General features: G+C 48.9%; 1 protein-coding gene across 1 annotated transcript in view; it reads right to left on the reverse strand.

Annotated features, from left to right (window-relative positions):
• Positions 1-22,505, reverse strand: part of POLR2B (RNA polymerase II subunit B) — a 406,055-nt gene that overhangs the window by 308,996 nt on the left and 74,554 nt on the right. Inside the window, exons 6-7 of the mRNA XM_063915211.1 lie at positions 7,944-8,102; positions 6,994-7,158 (exon numbers count right to left, since the gene is read on the reverse strand). Of these exons, the coding sequence (XP_063771281.1) occupies positions 6,994-7,158; positions 7,944-8,102 (324 nt within the window). The remainder of the gene's footprint in view (positions 1-6,993; positions 7,159-7,943; positions 8,103-22,505) is intronic.

A 22,505-nucleotide genomic window follows, 5' to 3' on the forward strand; every position in this document is an offset into this window, starting at 1 on the left:
AACATCAAGGCTGGGCCTGCGGTCGATCCCTCTGGAGCTAATGGTGTCCAGTAGCCTAAGAAGCCCAATCCGGCTGCAAGCAGGCGAGTTCGCTTCTTCTCCCCTTAGTCCTTCGCTGCAGTGAGCCTGTTGCCAGCAGGTCTCACTGAAAATAACAAATTCTAAGACTATAACTTTCTAAGAGCTCAGGAGAGCCCCTAGTGTGCATCCAACCTCGGCCGGGCACGAAATCTAACTGAGGCTTGGAGGAGGGTCATAGTGGGAGGAGCCAGTGCACACCAGGTAGTCTAAGATCTTTCTAGAGTGCCCAGCCTCCTTCGGAGCCCGCTATTCCCCATGGTCCTTACGGAGTTCCCAGCATCCACTAGGACGTTAGAGAAAATAAGATTTTACTTACCGATAAATCTATTTCTCGGAGTCCGTAGTGGATGCTGGGGTTCCTGAAAGGACCATGGGGAATAGCGGCTCCGCAGGAGACAGGGCACAAAAAGTAAAGCTTTTCCAGATCAGGTGGTGTGCACTGGCTCCTCCCCCTATGACCCTCCTCCAGACTCCAGTTAGGTACTGTGCCCGGACGAGCGTACACAATAAGGGAGGATTTTGAATCCCGGGTAAGACTCATACCAGCCACACCAATCACACCGTACAACCTGTGATCTAAACCCAGTTAACAGTATGATAACAGCGGAGCCTCTGAAAGATGGCTTCCTTCAACAATAACCCGAATTAGTTAACAATAACTATGTACAAATTATGCAGATAATCCGCACTTGGGATGGGCGCCCAGCATCCACTACGGACTCCGAGAAATAGATTTATCGGTAAGTAAAATCTTATTTTCTCTATCGTCCTAGTGGATGCTGGGGTTCCTGAAAGGACCATGGGGATTATACCAAAGCTCCCAAACGGGCGGGAGAGTGCGGATGACTCTGCAGCACCGAATGAGAGAACTCCAGGTCCTCCTTAGCCAGAGTATCAAATTTGTAAAATTTTACAAACGTGTTCTCCCCTGACCACGTAGCTGCTCGGCAAAGTTGTAATGCCGAGACCCCTCGGGCAGCCGCCCAAGATGAGCCCACCTTCCTTGTGGAGTGGGCCTTTACAGATTTAGGCTGTGGCAGGCCTGCCACAGAATGTGCAAGTTGGATTGTGCTACAGATCCAACGAGCAATCGTCTGCTTAGACGCAGGAGCACCCATCTTGTTGGGTGCATACAATATAAACAACGAGTCAGATTTTCTGACTCCAGCTGTCCTTGCAATATATATTTTTAATGCTCTGACAACGTCCAGTAACTTGGAGTCCTCCAAGTCACTTGTAGCCGCAGGCACTACAATAGGCTGGTTCAGATGAAAAGCTGACACCACCTTAGGGAGAAAATGCGGACGAGTCCGCAGTTCTGCCCTGTCCGAATGGAAAATCAGATATGGGCTTTTGTAAGATAAAGCTGCCAATTCTGATACTCTCCTGGCAGAAGCCAGGGCTAGAAGCATGGTCACTTTCCAAGTGAGATATTTCAAATCCACCTTTTTTAGTGGTTCAAACCAATGAGATTTTAGAAAGTCCAAAACCACATTGAGATCCCACGGTGCCACTGGAGGCACCACAGGAGGCTGTATATGCAGCACTCCCTTAACAAAGGTCTGGACTTCAGGGACTGAAGCCAATTCTTTTTGAAAGAAAATCGACAGGGCCGAAATTTGAACCTTAATAGATCCCAATTTGAGACCCATAGACAATCCTGATTGCAGGAAATGTAGGAATCGACCCAGTTGAAATTCCTCCGTCGGAGCACTCCGATCTTCGCACCACGCAACATATTTTCGCCAAATTCGGTGATAATGTTGCACGGTTACTTCCTTCCTTGCTTTAATCAAAGTAGGAATGACTTCTTCCGGCATGCCTTTTTCCTTTAGGATCCGGCGTTCAACCGCCATGCCGTCAAACGCAGCCGCGGTAAGTCTTGAAACAGACAGGGACCCTGCTGAAGCAAGTCCCTCCTTAGAGGTAGAGGCCACGGATCTTCCGTGATCATCTCTTGAAGTTCCGGGTACCAAGTCCTTCTTGGCCAATCCGGAACCACTAGTATCGTTCTTACGCCTCTTTGCCGTATAATTCTCAATACTTTTGGTATGAGAGGCAGAGGAGGAAACACATACACCGACTGGTACACCCAAGGCGTTACCAGCGCGTCCACAGCTATTGCCTGCGGATCTCTTGACCTGGCGCAATACCTGTCCAGTTTTTTGTTGAGGCGAGACGCCATCATGTCCACCATTGGTCTTTCCCAACGGGTTACCAGCATGTGGAAGACTTCTGGATGAAGTCCCCACTCTCCCGGGTGAAGATCGTGTCTGCTGAGGAAGTCTGCTTCCCAGTTGTCCACTCCCGGGATGAACACTGCTGACAGTGCTATCACATGATTCTCTGCCCAGCGAAGAATCCTTGCAGCTTCTGCCATTGCACTCCTGCTTCTTGTGCCGCCCTGTCTGTTCACATGGGCGACTGCCGTGATGTTGTCCGACTGGATCAACACCGGTTTTCCCTGAAGCAGAGGTTCTGCCTGGCTTAGAGCATTGTATATTGCTCTTAGTTCCAGAATGTTTATGTGAAGAGACGTTTCCAGGCTCGTCCATACTCCCTGGAAGTTTCTTCCTTGTGTGACTGCTCCCCAGCCTCTCAGGCTGGCGTCCGTGGTCACCAGGATCCAATCCTGTATGCCGAATCTGCGGCCCTCCAATAGATGAGGACTCTGCAACCACCACAGAAGAGACACCCTTGTCCTTGGAGACAGGGTTATCCGTAGGTGCATCTGAAGATGCGACCCTGACCATTTGTCCAACAGATCCCTTTGGAAAATTCTTGCGTGGAATCTGCCGAATGGAATTGCTTCGTAAGAAGCCACCATTTTTCCCAGGACTCTTGTGCATTGATGTACAGACACCTTTCCTGGTTTTAGGAGGTTCCTGACAAGCTCGGATAACTCCTTGGCTTTTTCTTCCGGGAGAAAAACCTTTTTCTGAACCGTGTCCAGAATCATCCCTAGGAACAGCAGGCGAGTTGTCGGCATTAACTGGGATTTTGGAATATTCAGAATCCACCCGTGCTGTTTTAGCACTTCTTGAGACAGTGCTAATCCCATCTCTAGCTGTTCTCTGGACCTTGCCCTTATTAGGAGATCGTCCAAGTATGGGATAATTAATATGCCTTTTCTTCGAAGAAGAATCATCATCTCGGCCATTACCTTTGTAAAGACCCGAGGTGCCGTGGACAATCCGAACGGCAGCGTCTGAAACTGATAGTGACAGTTTTGTACAACGAACCTGAGGTACCCCTGGTGTGAGGGGTAAATTGGAACGTGGAGATACGCATCCTTGATGTCCAAGGATACCATAAAGTCCCCCTCTTCCAGGTTCGCTATCACTGCTCTGAGTGACTCCATCTTGAACTTGAACTTCTTTATGTACAGGTTCAAGGACTTCAGATTTAGAATAGGCCTTACCGAGCCATCCGGCTTCGGTACCACAAAAAGAGTGGAATAATACCCCTTCCCTTGTTGTAGAAGAGGTACCTTGACTATCACCTGCTGAGAGTACAGCTTGTGAATGGCTTCCAAAACCGTCTCCCTTTCGGAGGGGGACGTTGGTAAAGCAGACTTCAGGAAACGGCGAGGTGGATCTGTCTCTAATTCCAACCAGTACCCTTGAGATATTATCTGCAGGATCCAGGGATCTACCTGCGAGTGAGCCCACTGCGCGCTGTAATTTTTGAGACGACCGCCCACCGTCCCCGAGTCTGCTTGAGAAGCCCCAGCGTCATGCTGAGGCTTTTGTAGAAGCCGGGGAGGGCTTCTGTTCCTGGGAAGGAGCTGCGTGTTGCTGTCTCTTCCCTCGACCTTTGCCTCGTGGCAGATATGAATAGCCCTTTGCTCTCTCATTTTTAAAGGAACGAAAGGGCTGCGGTTGAAAAGTCGGTGCCTTTTTCTGTTGGGGAGTGACTTGAGGTAGAAAAGTGGATTTCCCGGCTGTAGCCGTGGCCACCAAATCTGATAGACCGACTCCAAATAACTCCTCCCCTTTATACGGCAAAACTTCCATATGCCGTTTTGAATCCGCATCGCCTGTCCACTGTCGCGTCCATAAAGCTCTTCTGGCCGAAATGGACATAGCACTTACCCGTGATGCCAGTGTGCAGATATCCCTCTGTGCATCACGCATATAAAGAAATGCATCCTTTATTTGTTCTAACGACAGTAAAATATTGTCCCTGTCCAGGGTATCAATATTTTCAATCAGGGACTCTGACCAAACTACCCCAGCACTGCACATCCAGGCAGTCGCTACAGCTGGTCGTAGTATAACACCTGCATGTGTGTATATACTTTTTTGGATATTTTCCATCCTCCTATCTGATGGATCTTTAAGTGCGGCCGTCTCAGGAGAGGGTAACGCCACTTGTTTAGATAAGCGTGTTAGCGCCTTGTCCACCCTAGGAGGTGTTTCCCAGCGCTCCCTAACCTCTGGCGGGAAAGGGTATAATGCCAATAATTTCTTTGAAATTATCAGCTTTTTATCAGGGGCAACCCACGCTTCATTACACACGTCATTTAATTCTTCTGATTCAGGAAAAACTATAGGTAGTTTTTTCACACCCCACATAATACCCTGTTTAGTGGTACCTGTAGTATCAGCTAAATGTAACGCCTCCTTCATTGCCAAAATCATATAACGTGTGGCCCTACTGGAAAATACGGTTGATTCGTCACCGTCACCACTGGAGTCATCGCCTGTGTCTGGGTCTGTGTCGACCGACTGAGGCAAAGGGCGTTTCACAGCCCCTGACTGTGTTTGAGTCGCCTGGACAGGCACTAATTGATTGTCCGGCCGCCTCATGTCGTCAAACGACTGCTTTAGCGTGTTGACACTATCCCGTAGTTCCATAAATAAAGGCATCCATTCTGGTGTCGACTCCCTAGGGGGTGACATCCTCATATTTGGCAATTGCTCCGCCTCCACACCAATATCGTCCTCATACATGTCGACACACACGTACCGACACACAGCAGACACACAGGGAATGCTCCTAACGAAGACAGGACCCACTAGCCCTTTGGGGAGACAGAGGGAGAGTTTGCCAGCACACACCAAAAGCGCTATATATATATATCAGGGATAGCCTTATAATAAGTGCTCCCTTATAGCTGCTTTGTTATATCAAAATATCGCCATAAATTTGCCCCCCCTCTCTGTTTTACCCTGTTTCTGTAGTGCAGTGCAGGGGAGAGACTTGGGAGCCGTCCTGACCAGCGGAGCTGTGAGAGGAAATGGCGCCGTGTGCTGAGGAGATAGGCCCCGCCCCTTTTCCGGCGGGCTCGTCTCCCGCTATTTAGAGAAATCAGGCAGGGGTTAAATATCTCCATATAGCCTCTGGGGGCTATATGTGAGGTATTTTTAGCCTTTATATAGGTTACATTTGCCTCCCAGGGCGCCCCCCCCCAGCGCCCTGCACCCTCAGTGACCGCGTGTGAAGTGTGCTGAGAGGAAAATGGCGCACAGCTGCCGTGCTGTGCGCTACCTTTAGAAGACTGCAGGAGTCTTCAGCCGCCGATTCTGGACCTCTTCTGACTTCAGCATCTGCAAGGGGGCCGGCGGCGCGGCTCCGGTGACCATCCAGGCTGTACCTGTGATCGTCCCTCTGGAGCTTGATGTCCAGTAGCCAAGAAGCCAATCCATCCTGCACGCAGGTGAGTTGACTCCTTCTCCCCTCAGTCCCTCGCTGCAGTGATCCTGTTGCCAGCAGGAATCACTGTAAAATAAAAAACCTAGCTAAACTTTTTCTAAGCAGCTCTTTAGGAGAGCCACCTAGATTGCACCCTTCTCGGCCGGGCACAAAAATCTAACTGGAGTCTGGAGGAGGGTCATAGGGGGAGGAGCCAGTGCACACCACCTGATCTGGAAAAGCTTTACTTTTTGTGCCCCGTCTCCTGCGGAGCCGCTATTCCCCATGGTCCTTTCAGGAACCCCAGCATCCACTAGGACGATAGAGAAATTGGTTTTGAGAGAAAACCTGACCTGCGCCCATGCCCTGGTGATCTAGTGGGATCGCCTGTACTGCCACAGTGTCCACCGCCAGCGCGCGGCGGCCCGCCTCCCACTGACCACGCCGGATCGCGATAAAGTTCGGGTCCCGCGAGCGGGACCCACTTACCACCTCCCGAAGCGCTGCCACGCGATCCTGGAGAGCCCCAGCCGTGTGTGCCTAACGTTAAGTAAACCGGAGCCTCCGCTGTACGTACTCGGCAACCAGGGCTCGGGAGTGTACAGCGCCGCTGGGGAGAGCTGGAGCTGCAGCAGAGAATGTCACAAGACATTTACCACCGCTGCTGCCCTGAAGTCTAAACTTTTTCTTCAGAAAAAAGCTTTTCTGAGGGCTGCATGGAGCAGCCCCTCTGTTAAGTGCCTGCTTACTGCAGCACCAACTTACAAAACTGAGATCCTGTGCTGGGAGGCGGGGTGATATATGAGGCGGCGCTGTGCATTCTGGGAACAGTCAAAGCTTTGAGTCTGTTGGTGCCTCGGATCAAGATCCTACTCTACACCCCATTGTCCAGATTTGTGGAGACCAGTGTACCCCGCAGCAGAAAATTATTTATGCTTGTATGTATGCGTTTTTGTTCCATATTCCCATATTTAACCTGTACCTTTTTAACTTATGTTACTTCCCCCCCTCCCCATTTTTTAATTTCTCCTGGTTATTCATTAATATCAGTTTTTTCTTACACCCCAATTTGTGTTTATTATATTTTTGTCTATAGCAAATGTCTTGTGGGTCTTGGGCTGGAAACTTGGGACTTGGGGTTTATTCTCTTTGCTATGTTTGTACAATTTCGTTTTGAAAATACTCTGCTTACCCTTTGTATTCTACCTTTTGTTTCTGTACAGTTAAGTTAAACTAATAAAAAACTTTGTTAAAAAATAAATAAATCATATTTACCATTTCCATCATTTCAGGGTCTTCAAAGTCATAGATAATATGCTCTAATATATCTCTATCAGACACAAAGCCCAAAGCTCTAAACACAATAATAATGGGCACTTCTTGTTTTATGTACGGCAATGTAGCAACAATGCGCTGGCCAATAGCACTTTTTTTTGCCCCCTGTGAAAACATAACAGAAAAATCTCTGTATTTCACATTTAACAATTTAACACACGATAATAGAATAAACAAGAAACCATGACAGCAGCTGTATGTTTTTAAATGGGTTCTCTAATCAAACTTACAACTCCGCATCTGTGCTGGGTTCAGTTTAGGTTGTCTAGCAACAGAATTCATGTTGTGCATGAATAATTTGAATCAAATAATATATTTTTTTTTTCTTTAGTCCCATTGTTACTATTCACAAAATATATATTTGGATGGTACGTTGTATTTCTGTAGGCTGAGCTCCATATATATTCATGTAGCCATAAAGCCATGTGCCAATTTGTTGCCAACAACTGGCTTGCGTAATGTGTTTATGCTGCACAAGATTAAAAGTGCTGTTTATGAACTGTTTAGGACAGAGGTTCCCAAACTGTGTGCTGTGGCTCCCTGGGGTGCCTCGGGACACTTGCAGGGGTGCCCTGGGTTGGTGGTCCAGGACCAATTCAAATTATGCATGGTCAATATAATAGGCAAAACCAGTGCTGGTGGCTGCCAGTCATAAAATGTGGCCAAACAGAAGCAAATCTTGTCCCTCACCACACAACTGACCCTAAGGATGACATATAAACGCGATCTACTTAATGTAATATTTTTCTAAATTTCTCAATAAGAAATTTTTAGCTTGGGGTGCCGTGAAAAAAAATCTGATATTCTAGGGCGCCATGATTCAAAAAAGTTTGGAAACCACTGGTTTAGGATGTTCATATAACTGCAAAAAAACAAAACATTTTACATACCTGGCCTCCTCTTGCCAACATGCTGACCCATATAGAACTTGTTGGTCTTGAAGAATTTTCTAAACAAGACCTGCACTCTGCAGTATAGGCATACTTAGAATCTTTCTTCGCAAACACATATACTGTGTTTGTTGCCATCTTTTCTTGAGCAATTAAGACCTTAATTTGGGAGACAAAGATAAGTACTTTCACTTTTAGTAAACATTTGACTATTTAATTTTTCATTCAATATGGTACCGTAATCAAGTGGTTTCTGACAGGCAGCGGCAACAATATATACATAATAGTTAGATGTCAAGGTAGGGGGTTTTAGGTTTATTTTTCATTACCGGGATAGTAAACATTAAAGAAACAACTACTCAGAAGTTATTTTTTATGACTGAATTATTTAAAACTTTTCCAAAAATGTTTGACTCAAATAACATTATTTTTTTTAAATAATGTTTTGGTTACCTACAGGTAAATCTTTTTCTCGTAGTCTGTAGAGGATGCTGGGGTCCACATTAGTACCATGGGGTATAGACGGGTCCACCAGGAGCCATTGGCACTTTAAGAGTTTAACAGTGTGGGCTGGCTCCTCCCTCTATGCCCCTCCTACCAGACTCAGTCTAGAAACTGTGCCAGCGGAGACCGACATCTTCGAGAGAAGGATTTAACACAGATAGTGGCGAGATTCATACCAGCTCACACATACAAAGCACATCAAGCTAGCTTGAAAACTCAGCAACTGCTGAGAACATTACTTACCAAGTAAACAACACAGTACTTAACTAAAAACAAAGATGTACTGAACCAGATAACAACTGCAGGAAAACGAAGCGCTGGGCGGGCGCCCAGCATCCTCTACGGACTACGAGAAAAATAAGAATTTACTTACCAGTAATTCTATTTCTCGTAGTCCGGAGTGGATGCTGGGGACTCCCTAAGGACCATGGGGAATAGACGGCTCCGCAGGAGACTGGGCACATCTAAAGAAAGATTTAGGACTATCTGGTGTGCACTGGCTCTCCCCCTATGACCCTCCTCCAAGCCTCAGTTAGGAACTGTGCCCAGAAGAGCTGACACAATAAGGAAGGATTTTTGAATCCCGGGAAAGACTCATACCAGCCACACCAATCACACCATATAACACGTGATAGGAACCCCGGTTAACAGTATGATAACAAATGGAGCCTCTGAAGAGATGGCTCACAACAAAACCCGATTTTTGTAACAATAACTATGTACAGGTATTGCAGACAATCCGCACTTGGGATGGGCGCCCAGCATCCACTACGGACTACGAGAAATAGAATTACCGGTGAGTAAATTCTTATTTTCTCTGACGTCCTAGTGAATGCTGGGGACTCCGTAAGGACCATGGGGATTATACCAAAGCTCCCAAACGGGCGGGAGAGTGCGGATGACTCTGCAGCACCGAATGAGAGAATTCCAGGTCCTCCTCAGCCAGGGTATCAAATTTGTAGAATTGTGCAAACGTGTTTGCCCCCGACCAAGTAGCTGCTCGGCAAAGTTGTAAAGCCGAGACCCCTCGGGCAGCCGCCCAAGATGAGCCCACCTTCCGTGTGGAATGGGCTTTTACAGATTTAGGCTGCGGTAAGCCTACCGCAGAATGCGCCAGCTGAATAGTGCTACAAATCCAGCACGCAATAGACTGCTTAGAAGCAGAAGCACCCAGCTTGGTGGGTGCATACAGGATAAACAGCGAGTCAGTCTTTCTGACTCCAGCCGTCCTGGAAATATACATTTTTAGGGCCCTGACTACGTCCAGCAACTTGGAATCCTCCAAGTCCCTAGTAGCCGCAGGCACCACAATAGGTTGGTTCAAGTGAAAAGCTGAGACCACCTTTGGGAGAAACTGAGGACGAGTCCTCAATTCTGCCCTATCCATATGGAAAATCAGATAAGGGCTTTTACAAGACAAAGCCGCCAATTCTGAAACCCGCCTGGCCGACGCCAAGGCCAACAGCATGACCACTTTCCACGTGAGATATTTTAAATCCACAGTCTTAAGTGGTTCGAACCAATGTGATTTCAGGAATGCCAAAACCACATGGAGATCCAAAGGTGCCACTGGGGGCACAAAAGGAGGCTGAATACGCAGTACTCCTTTGACAAAAGTCTGAACTTCGGGCAGTGAAGCCAGTTCTTTTTGGAAGAAAATCGACAGAGCCGAAATCTGGACCTTTATGGACCCCAATTTGAGGCCCAACGTCACCCCTGCTTGCAGGAAGTGCAGGAATCGACCCAGTTGAAATTCCTCCGTCGGGGCCTTCATGGCCTCACACCAAGCAACATATTTTCGCCAAATGCGGTGATAATGTCTTGCGGTGACATCCTTCCTGGCTTTGATCAGGGTAGGGATGACTTCCTCCGGAATACCCTTTTCCTTCAGGATCCGGTGTTCAACCGCCATGCCGTCAAACGCAGCCGCGGTAAGTCTTGGAACAGACAGGGTCCCTGCTGCAGCAGGTCTTGTCTGAGCGGCAGAGGCCAAGGGTCCTCTGTAAGCATCTCTTGAAGTTCCGGGTACCAAGCTCTTCTTGGCCAATCCGAAACCACGAGTATGGTTTTCACTCCTCGCCTTCTTATTATTCTCAGTACCTTGGGTATGAGAGGTAGAGGAGGAAACACATAAACCGACTGGTACACCCATGGTGTCACTAGAGCGTCCACCGCTATCTCCTGAGGGTCTCTTGACCGGGCGCAATATCTTTTTAACTTCTTGTTGAGGCGGGACGCCATCATGTCTACCTGTGGTTTTTCCCACCGGTTGACCAGCATTTGGAAGACTTCTGGATGAAGTCCCCATTCTCCCGGGTGGAGGTCGTGCCTGCTGAGGAAGTCTGCTTCCCAGTTGTCCACTCCCGGAATGAACACTGCCGTCAGTGCTAACACATGATTCTCTGCCCATCTGAGAATCCTTGTGGCTTCTGCCATCGCCATCCTGCTTCTCGTGCCGCCCTGTCTGTTTACATGGGCGACCGCCGTGATGTTGTCTGACTGGATCAGTACCGGCTGGTTTTGAAACAGGGGTCTTGCCTGGCTTAGGGCATTGTAAATGGCCCTTAGCTCCAGGATATTTATGTGAAGAGAAATCTCCTGATTTGACCACAGTCCTTGGAAATTTCTTCCCTTTGTGACTGCCCCCCAGCCCCGAAGGCTGGCATCCGTGGTCACCAGGACCCAGTCCTGTATTCCGAATCTGCGGCCCTCTAGTAGATGAGCCCTCTGCAGCCACCACAGCAGCGACACCCTGGTTCTGGCCGATAGGGTTATCCGCTGTTGCATCTGGAGATGGGACCCGGACCATTTGTCCAACAGGTCCCACTGGAACATCCTTGCGTGGAACCTTCCGAATGGAATTGCTTCGTACGAAGCTACCATTTTTCCCAGGACTCGTGTGCATTGATGTACCGACACTTTTCCTGGTTTTAGGATGTCTCTGACCAGAGATGACAATTCCTCAGCTTTTTCCAGTGGAAGAAACACTCTTTTCTGGTCTGTGTCCAGAATCATTCCCAGGAACAGAAGACGTGTCGTCGGGACCAGCTGTGACTTTGGAATGTTTAGAATCCAGCCGTGCTGTTGTAGCACTTCCTGAGAAAGTGCCACCCCCACTATCAACTGTTCTTTGGACCTCGCCTTTATCAGGAGATCGTCCAAGTACGGGATAATTAAAACTCCCTTCTTGCGAAGGAGTATCATCATTTCGGCCATTACCTTGGTAAAGACCCTTGTGCCGTGGATAACCCAAACGGCAGCGTCTGGAACTGATAGTGACAGTCCTGTACCACAAATCTGAGGTACTCCTGGTGCGGAGGGTAAATGGGGACATGCAGGTACGCATCCTTGATGTCCAGGGATACCATGTAATCCCCCTCCTCCAGGCTCGCAATAACCGCCCTGAGCGATTCCATCTTGAACTTGAACCTTTTGATATAAGTGTTCAAGCCTTTTAAATTTAAGATGGGTCTCACCGAACCGTCCGGTTTCGGTACCACAAACATTGTGGAGTAGTAACTTTTTCCTTGCTGAAGGAGGGGTACCTTGACGATCACTTTCTGTGAATACAGTTTTTGAATAGCCACCAACACTGCCTCCCTGGCAGAGGGAGTTGCCGGCAAGGCAGATTTTAGGAAACGGCGGGGGGGGGGGGGGGGGGGGGAGACGTCTCGAATTCCAGCCTGTACCCCTGAGATACTACTTGAAAGACCCAGGGATCCACTTGTGAGAGAGCCCACTGTGTGCTGAAAAACCTGAGACGTGCCCCCCCCGTTCCCGATTCCGCCTGAGCAGCCCCAGCGTCATGCTGTGGACTTACCGGACGCAGGGGAGGACTTCTGCTCCTGGGAACTAGCTGTGTGCTGCAGCTTTTTCCCCCTTCCTCTGCCCCTCGGCAGAAAGGATGAGCCTCTAGGCCGCTTATTTTTCTGGGGCCGAAAGGACTGTACCTGATAATACGGTGCTTTCTTCTGCTGTGGGGAAGCCTGTGGCAAAAAAGTCGATTTCCCAGCAGTAGCTGTGGAAACGAGGTCTGAAAGACCTTCCCCAAAAAGTTCCACCCCTTTATAGGGTAAAACTTCCATGTGCCGCTTGGAGTCGGCATCACCTGACCATTGCCTAGTCCATAACCCCCGTCTGGCGGCAATGGACATAGCGCTTATTTTTGATGCCAGCCGGCAAATATCCCTCTATGCATCACGCATGTATAAGACCGCGTCTTTTATATGGTCAATCGTTAGCAAAATATTGTCCCTATCCACGGTATCAATGTTTTCCGACAGGGAGTCTGACCACGCAGCAGCAGCACTGCACATCCAAGCTGATGCAATAGCGGGTCTCAATATAATGCCAGTGTGTGTGTATATAGCTTTTAGGGTACTTTCCAGCTTTCTATCAGCAGGTTCTTTTAGGGCGGCCGTATCCGGAGACGGTAGTGCCACCTTCTTTGATAAGCGTGTCAGCGCTTTATCTACCCTAGCGTGACCTATCCTCTGGCGGGAAAGGGTACGCAGCCATTAACCGTTTAGAAATGATCAATTTCTTATCTGGGGAAGTCCACGCTTCCTCACACACATTTAATTCGTCAGATGCAGGAAAAACTACTGGTAGTTTTTTCTCACCAAACATAATACCCTTTTTTGTGGTACCTGGGGTATCATCAGAAATGTGTAATAATAAGAATTTACTTACCGATAATTCTATTTCTCGGAGTCCGTAGTGGATGCTGGGGTTCCTGAAAGGACCATGGGGAATAGCGGCTCCGCAGGAGACAGGGCACAAAAAGTAAAGCTTTTCCAGATCAGGTGGTGTGCACTGGCTCCTCCCCCTATGACCCTCCTCCAGACTCCAGTTAGGTACTGTGCCCGGACGAGCGTACACAATAAGGGAGGATTTTGAATCCCGGGTAAGACTCATACCAGCCACACCAATCACACCGTACAACTTGTGATCTAAACCCAGTTAACAGTATGATAACAAAAGGAGCCTCTGAAAGACGGCTTCCTACAACAATAACCCGATTTTTGTAACAATAACTATGTACAAGTATTGCAGAATAATCCGCACTTGGGATGGGCGCCCAGCATCCACTACGGACTCCGAGAAATAGAATTATCGGTAAGTAAATTCTTATTTTCTCTATCGTCCTAGTGGATGCTGGGGTTCCTGAAAGGACCATGGGGATTATACCAAAGCTCCCAAACGGGCGGGAGAGTGCGGATGACTCTGCAGCACCGATTGAGAGAACTCCAGGTCCTCTTTTGCCAGGGTATCAAATTTGTAAAATTTTACAAACGTGTTCTCCCCCGACCACGTAGCTGCTCGGCAGAGTTGTAATGCCGAGACCCCTCGGGCAGCCGCCCAAGATGAGCCCACCTTCCTTGTGGAATGGGCATTTACATATTTTTTGCTGTGGCAAGCCTGCCACAGAATGTGCAAGCTGAATTGTACTACAAATCCAACGAGCAATAGTCTGCTTAGAAGCAGGAGCACCCAGCTTGTTGGGTGCATACAGGATAAACAGCAAGTCAGATTTCCTGACTCCAGCCGACCTGGAAACTATATTTTCAGGTCCCTGACAACATCCAGCAACTTGGAGTCCTCCAAGTCCCTAGTAGCCGCAGGCACCACAATAAGCTGGTTCAGGTGAAACGCTGACACCACCTTAGGGAGAAACTGGGGACGAGTCCACAGCTTTGCTCTGTCCGAATGGACAATCAGATATGGCTTTGTGAGATAAAGCCGCCAATTCTGACACTCGCCTGGCCGAGGCCAGGACCAACAGCATGGTCACTTTCCATGTGAGATATATCAAATCCACAGATTTGAGTTGTTTAAAACAATGTGATTTTAGGAATCCCAAACTACGTTGAGATCGCCCAGTGCCACTGGAGACATCAAAAAGGGGTTGTATATGCAGTACTCCCTTAACAACTTCTGGACTTCAGGAACTGAAGCCAATTTCTTTCTGGAAGAAAATCGACCGGTCGAAATTTGAACCTTAATGGACCCCAATTTGAGACCCATATACACTCCTGCTTGCAGGAAATGTAGGAATTAACCTAGTTGAAATTCTTCCGTGGAGCCTTCCTGGCCTCACACCATGGAACATATTTTCACCTAAGCGGTGATAATGTTGTGCGGTCACCTCCTTCCTGGCTCTGACCAGGGTAGGGATGACCTCTTCCGGAATGCCTTTTTCCCTTAGGATCCGGCGTTCACCCGCCCTGGCGTCAACGCAGCTGCGGTAAGTCATGGAACAGACATGATTCTTGCTGAATCAAGATCCTTTCTAGTATCTCTTGAAGTTTCGGGTACCAAGTTCTTCTTGGCCCAAACCGGAACCACGAGTATAGTTCTTACTCCTCTCCTTCCTATCATTCTCCATACACTGGGTATGAAAGGCAGAGGAGGGAACACATACACCGACTGGTACACCCACGGTGTTACCAGAGCGTCCCAGCTATTGCCTGAGGGTCTCTAGACCTGGCGCTTCATGTGGGACGCCATCATAACCACCTTTGGTCTTTCCCAACGGTTTACAAACATGTGGAAACTTCCAGATGAAGTTCCCACTTTTCCGGGTGGAATTCATTTATGCTGAGGAAATCTTCCTAGTTGTCCACTCCCGGAATGAACACTGCTGACAGTGTTATCACATGATCTTTCGCCCAGCGAAGAATCCTTGCTGTCATTGCCCTCCTGCTTCTTGTGCCGCCCCGTCTGTTTACGTGGGCGACTGCCATGATGATGTCCTACTGGATCAGCACCGGTTGACTTTGAAGCAGAGGTCTTCCTAGGCTCAGAGCATCGTAAATTGCCCTTAGCTCCAGTATATTCATGTGGAGAGAAATCTCCAGACTTGACCACACTTCCTTGGAAATTTCTTCCTTGTGCGACTGTTCCCCAGCCTCTCAGGCTGGCATCCGTGGTCACCAGAACACAGTCCTGAATGCTGAATGTGCTGCCCTCTAGAAGATGAGCACTCTGCAGCCCCCACAGAAGAGACACCCTTGTCCTTGGAGACAGGGTTATCCGCTGATGCATCTGAAGATGCGATCCGGACCATTCGTCCAGCAAATCCCCCTGAAAAGTTTTTGCGTGAGATCTGCCGAATGGAATCGCTTCGTAAGAAGCCACCATTTTTCCCAGGACTCCTGTGCATTGATGCACTGATACTTGGCCTGGATTTAGGAGGTTTCTGACTAGGTCGGATAACTCCCTGGCTTTCCCCTCCAGGAGAAATACCTCTTTCTGGACTATGCCCAGAATCATTCCTAGGAACAGCAGACGTATCATCGGAAAACAGCTGCGATTTTTGGAATATTTAGAATCCACTCGTGCTGTCGTAGAACTACTTTAGATAGTTCTTTTCCGACCTCCAACTGTTCTCTGGAAACTTGTCCCTTTCAGGATATCGTCCAAGTAAGGGATAATTTAGATGCCTTTCTTCTTTTAAGAATCATCTTTTCGGCCATTACCTTGGTAAAGGCCCGGGGTGCCGTGGATAATTCAACGGCAGCGTCTGAAACTGATATTGACAGTTCTGTATCACGAACCAGAGGTACCCTTGTTGAGAAGGGCAAATTTGGACATGGAGGTAATCCTTGATGTCCAGGGACACCATATAGTCCCCTTTTTTCCGGTTCGCTATCACTGCTCTGAGTGACTCCATCTTGATTTGAACCTTTTTATGTAAGTGTTCAAAGATTTCAGATTTAGACTATGTCTCACCAAGCCGTCTGGCTTCAGTACCACAATATAGTGTGGAGGACTAATACCCTTTTCCTTGTTGTAGGAGGGGTACTTTGATTATCACCTGCTGGAAATACAGCTTGTGAATTTTTTCCCAATACTGCCTCCTTGTCGGAGGGAGCCGTTGGTAAAGCAGGCTTCAGGAACCTGCGAGGAAAAAATGTCTCGACTCTCCAATCTGTACCCCTGGGATAATACTTGTATGATCTAGGGGTCAACTTGCGAGTGATCCCACTGCGCGCTGAGACTCTTGAGACTACCCCCCCACTGGTGGAGGGCTTCTTTTCCTGGGAAGGGGCTGCCTGCTGCAGTCTACTTCCCTTTCCTCTATGTCTGCGCAGATATGACTGGCCTTTTGCCCGCTTGCCCACATGGGAACGGAAGGATTGAGGCTGAAAAGACAGTGTCTTTTTCTGCTGAGATGTAACTTGGGGTAAAAAGGTTGGATTTCCCAGCTGTGGCCGTGGCCCCCAGGTCCGACGGACCGACCCCAAATAACTCCTTCCCTTTATACGGCAATACTTCCATGTGCCGTATGGGATCTGTATCACCTGACCACTGTCGTGTCCATGACATCTTCTGGGAGATATGGACAACGCACTTATCTTGATGCCAGAGTGCAAATATCCCTCTGTGCATCTCGCATACATATATATAGAATGCATCCTATTAAATGCCCTATATCAATAAAATATTTTTAGTCAGGGAATTCGACCAAGCCAACCCAGCACTGCATCTCCAGGCTGATGGCGATCGCTGGTCGCAGTATAACCACCGTCTGTGTGTATATACTTTTTAGGATATTTTTCCAGCTGCCTATCAGCTGGCTCCTTGAGGGCGGCCGTATTTGGAGACGGTAACGCCACTTGATAAGCGTGTGAGCGCCTTATCCACCCTAATGGGTGTTTCCCAACGCGCCCTAACTTCTGGCGGGAAAAGGTATAACGCCAATATTTGCTATCGGGGTAAACCCACGCATCATCACACACTTCATTTTATTTTATCTGATTCAGGAAAAACTACAGGTAGTTTTTTTCACTTCCACATAATACCCTTTTTTGTGGTACTTGTAGTATCAGAAATATGTAACAGCTCCTTCATTGCCCTTAACGTGTGGCCCTAATGAGGAATACGTTTGTTTATTCACCGTCGACACTGGATTCAGTGTCTGTGTCTGTGTCGACCGACTGAGGTAAATGGGCGTTTTTTATAAAAAAACCCTGACGGTGTTTCTGAGACGCCTGGACCGTTACTAATTGTTTGTCGGCCGTCTCATGTCGTCAACCGACCTTGCAGCGTGTTGACATTCTCACGTAATTCCCTAAATAAGCCATCCATTCCGGTGTCGACTCCCTAGAGAGTGACATCACCATTACAGGCAATTTCTCTGCCTCCTCCAGCATCGTCCTCATACATGTCGACACACACGTACCGACACACAGCACACACACACCTGGAATGCTCTGACAGAGGACAGGACCCCACTAGCCCTTTGGAGAGACAGAGGGAGAGTTTGCCAGCACACACCAAAAAACGCTATAATTACATAGGGACAACCTTATATAAGTGTTTCTCCCTAATAGCATCTTTATATATATATATTTATATCGCCAATTTGTGCCCCCCCTCTCTGTTTAAACCCTGTTTCTGTAGTGCAGTGCAGGGGAGAGCCTGGGAGCCTTCTCTCCAGCCTTTCTGTGAGAGAAAAAATGGCGCTGTGTGCTGAGGAGATAGGCCCCGCCCCTTTTACGGCGGGCTCGTCTCCCGCTCTTTAGTGAAGTTTGGCAGGGGTTAAATATCTCCATATAGCCTCTGGGGGCTATATGTGAGGTATTTTTAGCCAGTATATAGGTTTACATTTGCCTCCCAGGGCGCCCCCCCCCAGCGCCCTGCACCCTCAGTGACAGCGTGTGAAGTGTGCTGAGAGGAAAATGGCGCACAGCTGCAGTGCTGTGCGCTACCTTTAGAAGACTGTCAGAGTCTTCAGCCGCCGATTCTGGACCTCTTCTAACTTCAGCATCTGCAAGGGGGCCGGCGGCGCGGCTCCGGTGACCATCCAGGCTGTACCTGTGATCGTCCCTCTGGAGCTAATGTCCAGTAGCCAAGAAGCCAATCCATCCTGCACGCAGGTGAGTTCACTTCTTCTCCCCTCAGTCCCTCGTTGCAGTGATCCTGTTGCCAGCAGGACTCACTGTAAAATAAAAAACCTAAGCTAAACTTTCTCTAAGCAGCTCTTTAGGAGAGCCACGTAGATTGCACCCTTCTCGGCCGGGCACAAAAATCTAACTGGAGTCTGGAGGAGGGTCATAGGGGGAGGAGCCAGTGCACACCACCTGATCTGGAAAAGCTTTACTTTTTGTGCCCTGTCTCCTGCGGAGCCGCTATTCCCCATGGTCCTTTCAGGAACCCCAGCATCCACTAGGACGATAGAGAAACATTTTTCATAGCCTCAATCATATAACGGGTGGATCTATTGGAGGGTACACTCGTCTCATCATCGTCAACACTGGAGTCGGTATCCGTGTCGACATCTGTATCTGTCATCTGAGGTAGCGGGCGTTTTATAGCCCCTGATGACATTTGAGACGCCTGGACAGGCACAAGCTGAGTAGCCGGCTGTCCTATGTCGTCAAACCTTTTATGTAAGGAGCTGACACTGTCACGTAATTCCTTCCATAAGTCCATCCACACTGGTGTCGACCCCGCAGGGGGTGACATCACATTCACAGGCATTTGCTCCGCCTCCACATCATTATCCTCATCATACATGTCGACACAGCAGTACCGACACAGCAGACACACAGGGAATGCTCTTACAGAGGACAGGACCCCACAAAGCCCTTTGGGGAGACAGAGGGAGAGTATGCCAGCACACACCAGGGCGCTATATAACACAGGGATATCACTATACAGAGTGTTTTCCCCTATAGCTGCCTATAATATATATATATATATTGCGCCTAAATTGTGCCCCCCCTCTCTTTTTTACCCTTTCTGTAGTGCAGGACTGCAGGGGAGAGCCAGGGAGCTTCCTTCCAGCGAAGCTGTGAGGGAATAATGGCGCCAGTGTGCTGAGGGAGTTGGCTCCGCCCCTTTTTCGGCGGGCTTTCTCCCGCTATTTTATCGTTTCTGGCAGGGGTTAATATACACCTATATAGCCTCTGGGGCTATATATGGTGTTAGTTTTGCCAGCCAAGGTGTTATTATTGCTGCTCAGGGCGCCCCCCCCCAGCGCCCTGCACCCATCAGTGACCGCAGTGTGTGGTGTGCATGAGGAGCAATGGCGCACAGCTGCAGTGCTGTGCGCTACCTTGGAGAAGACAGAAGTCTTCAGCCGCCGATTTTCCGGACCACCTTCTTGTTTCTGGCTCTGTAAGGGGGACGGCGGCGCGGCTCCGGGAACGGACGACGAGGTCGGGTCCTGTGTTCGATCCCTCTGGAGCTAATGGTGTCCAGTAGCCTAAGAAGCCCAAGCTACCACCACTTAGGTAGGTTCGCTTCTTCTCCCCTTAGTCCCTCGTTGCAGTGAGCCTGTTGCCAGCAGGTCTCACTGAAAATAAAAAACCTAAACTATACTTTCTTCTAGGAGCTCAGGAGAGCCCCTAGTGTGCATCCAGCTCGGCCGGGCACAGAAATCTAACTGAGGCTTGGAGGAGGGTCATAGGGGGAGGAGCCAGTGCACACCAGATAGTCCTAAATCTTTCTTTAGATGTGCCCAGTCTCCTGTGGAGCCGTCTATTCCCCATGGTCCTTACGGAGTCCCCAGCATCCACTAGGACGTCAGAGAAATGATTTACCGCTAGGTAACCAAAAATCTATTTTCTCTTAAGTCCTAGAGGATGCTGGGGTCCACATTAGTACCATGGGGATGTACCAAAGCTCCCAGAACGGGAGGGAGAGCGCGGAGGCTCCTGCAGAACTGATTGACTGAACTTCAGATCATCAGAGGCCAAAGTATCGAACTTGTAGTACTTTGCAAACATGTTAGATTCAAACCAAGTTGCTGCTCGGCAAAGTTGTAATGCTGAGACACCCCGGGCAGCAGCCCTGGAAGACCCCCCCTTACATGTAGAGTGGGCCTTGACAGACGTAGGACACGGCAAGCCTGCCGTAGAAAACGCATGCTGGATAGTGAACCTGATCCAGCGAGATACTGTCTGCTTAGAAGCAGGACACAATTTTCTTAGGATCATACAGGACAAACAGAGTCCGACTTTCCTGTGAAGAGCAGTCCTCTTCACATAGATTTTCAGAGCCCTTACAACATACAAGGACCTTGATGGAATTGAGGAGTCACAATAGGTTGGTTGATATGAAATGCCGACACAGCCTTCGGAAGAAACTGCTGATGTATCCGGAGCTCAGCTCGATCTTCGTGGAAGATCAAGTAAGGGCTTTTACACAATAAAGCCCTCAACTCCGACAAACGTCTAGAAGAAGCTAAAGCCAACAAAGTGACAGCTTTCCACGTAATAAATTTGACTTCAACCTCCTGTAGAGGCTCGAACCAGTCCGACTGGAGGAACTGCAAAACCACGTTAAGGTTCCATAGCGCCGTAGGCGGTACAAAGGGAGGTTGGATGTGCAGAACTCCCTTCAAAAAGGTCTGAACCTCAGGGAGGGCAGCCAATTGTTTTTGGAAGAAAACGGATAGGGACGAAATCTGGACCTTCACAGATCCCAACTTTAGGCCCATATCCACACCAGCTTGTAAGAGGAGAAACCTTCCCAGTTGAAACTCCACCGCAGGAAATTTCTTGGACTCACACCAAGATACATATTTTTTACAAATTCGATGGTAATGTTTAGACGTTACTACTTTCCTAGCCTGTATCAGGGTAGGAATAACCTTGTTCGGAATGCCCTTCCGAGCTAGTATCAGGCGTTCAACCTCCATGCCGTCAAACGTAGCCGCGGTAAGTCTTGACAGGCGAACGGCCCCTGCTGTAGCAGATCCCCCGAAGAGGAAGAGGCCTCTTCTTGCAGTGTATCCAGAAGATCCGCGTACCAAGCCCTTCTTGGCCAGTCTGGAGTAATGAGGATCGCTTGAACCTTTGTTCTCCTTATGAGCTTTAGAACTCTTGGGATGAGTGGAAGTGGAGGAAACACGTACACCGACTGGAACACCCACGGAGTCACTAGGGCGTCCACCGCCACTGTTTGCGGGTCCCTCGACCTGGAACAATACCTCCGAAACTTCTTGTTGAGATGAGAGTCCATGTCGATCTGGGGTACGCCCCAAATATCTGTTACCTCCTTGAACACCACCGGATGGAGATCCCACTCCCTTGGATGGAGATGGTGTCTGCTGAGGAAGTCCGCTTCCCAGTTGTCTACTCCCAAAATGAAGATTGCCGACGACCCCACTGCGTGCTTTTCTGCCATCGCAGCTCTGCTCTTCGTCCCGCCCTGTTTATGTAAGCCACTTTTGTCACATTGTCCGACTGCACTTGAATGGCCCGATTTCTCAGAAGATGGGCCGCTTGGAGGAGACAGATGTAGACGGCTCTTGGTTCCAGAATGTTTATCGGCAGGCCAGCTTCCAGACTTGACCACCTTCCTTGGAAGGTTTCCCATTGAGTGAATGCGCCCCAGCCCCGGAGACTTGCATCCATGGTTAGAAGGATCCAGTCCTGAATCCCGAACCTGCGGCCTCCAGAAGGTGAGATAATTGCAGCCACCAGAGGAGTGAAATCCTGGCCTTTGACGACAGACATATTCTCTGGTGCATGTGTAGATGGAATCACGGCCACTTGAGATCCAGTTGGAAGGACAGAGCGTAAAACCTCCCATACTGCAGAGCCTCGTACGAGGCCACCATCTTCCCCAGACGGCGAATGCACTGATGAATGGCCATCCAGGCTGGCTTCAAGACATCCCGGACCATCGTTTGAATCACCAACGCCTTTTCCACCGGGAGAAACACCCGCTGCCCTTCCGTGTCTAGGATCATTCCCAGAAAGGACAACCTTCTGGTTGGTTTCAAATGTGACTTCGGAAGATTCAGTATCCAACCATGTTTTCTGAGAAGCTGAGTCCATAACAGCTTCTCCTTGGACGTTGCTTTTATCAGCAGATCGTCCAGATACGGAATTATGTTCACACCCTGTTTGCGGAGGAGAATCATAATTTCCGCCATCACCTTGGTGAATACCCTCGGTGCTGTGGAGAGACTGAATGGGAGGGCCTGGAACTGAAAGTGACAGTCCAACAGTGCAAATCGCAGATAAGCTTGATGCGGCAGCCAAATCGGAATGTGGAGGTATGCATCCTTGATATCCAGGGATACCAGGAATTCCGCCT

Source organism: Pseudophryne corroboree, chromosome 1 (assembly GCF_028390025.1).
Source record: "Pseudophryne corroboree isolate aPseCor3 chromosome 1, aPseCor3.hap2, whole genome shotgun sequence".
Lineage (NCBI taxonomy): Eukaryota > Metazoa > Chordata > Amphibia > Anura > Myobatrachidae > Pseudophryne > Pseudophryne corroboree.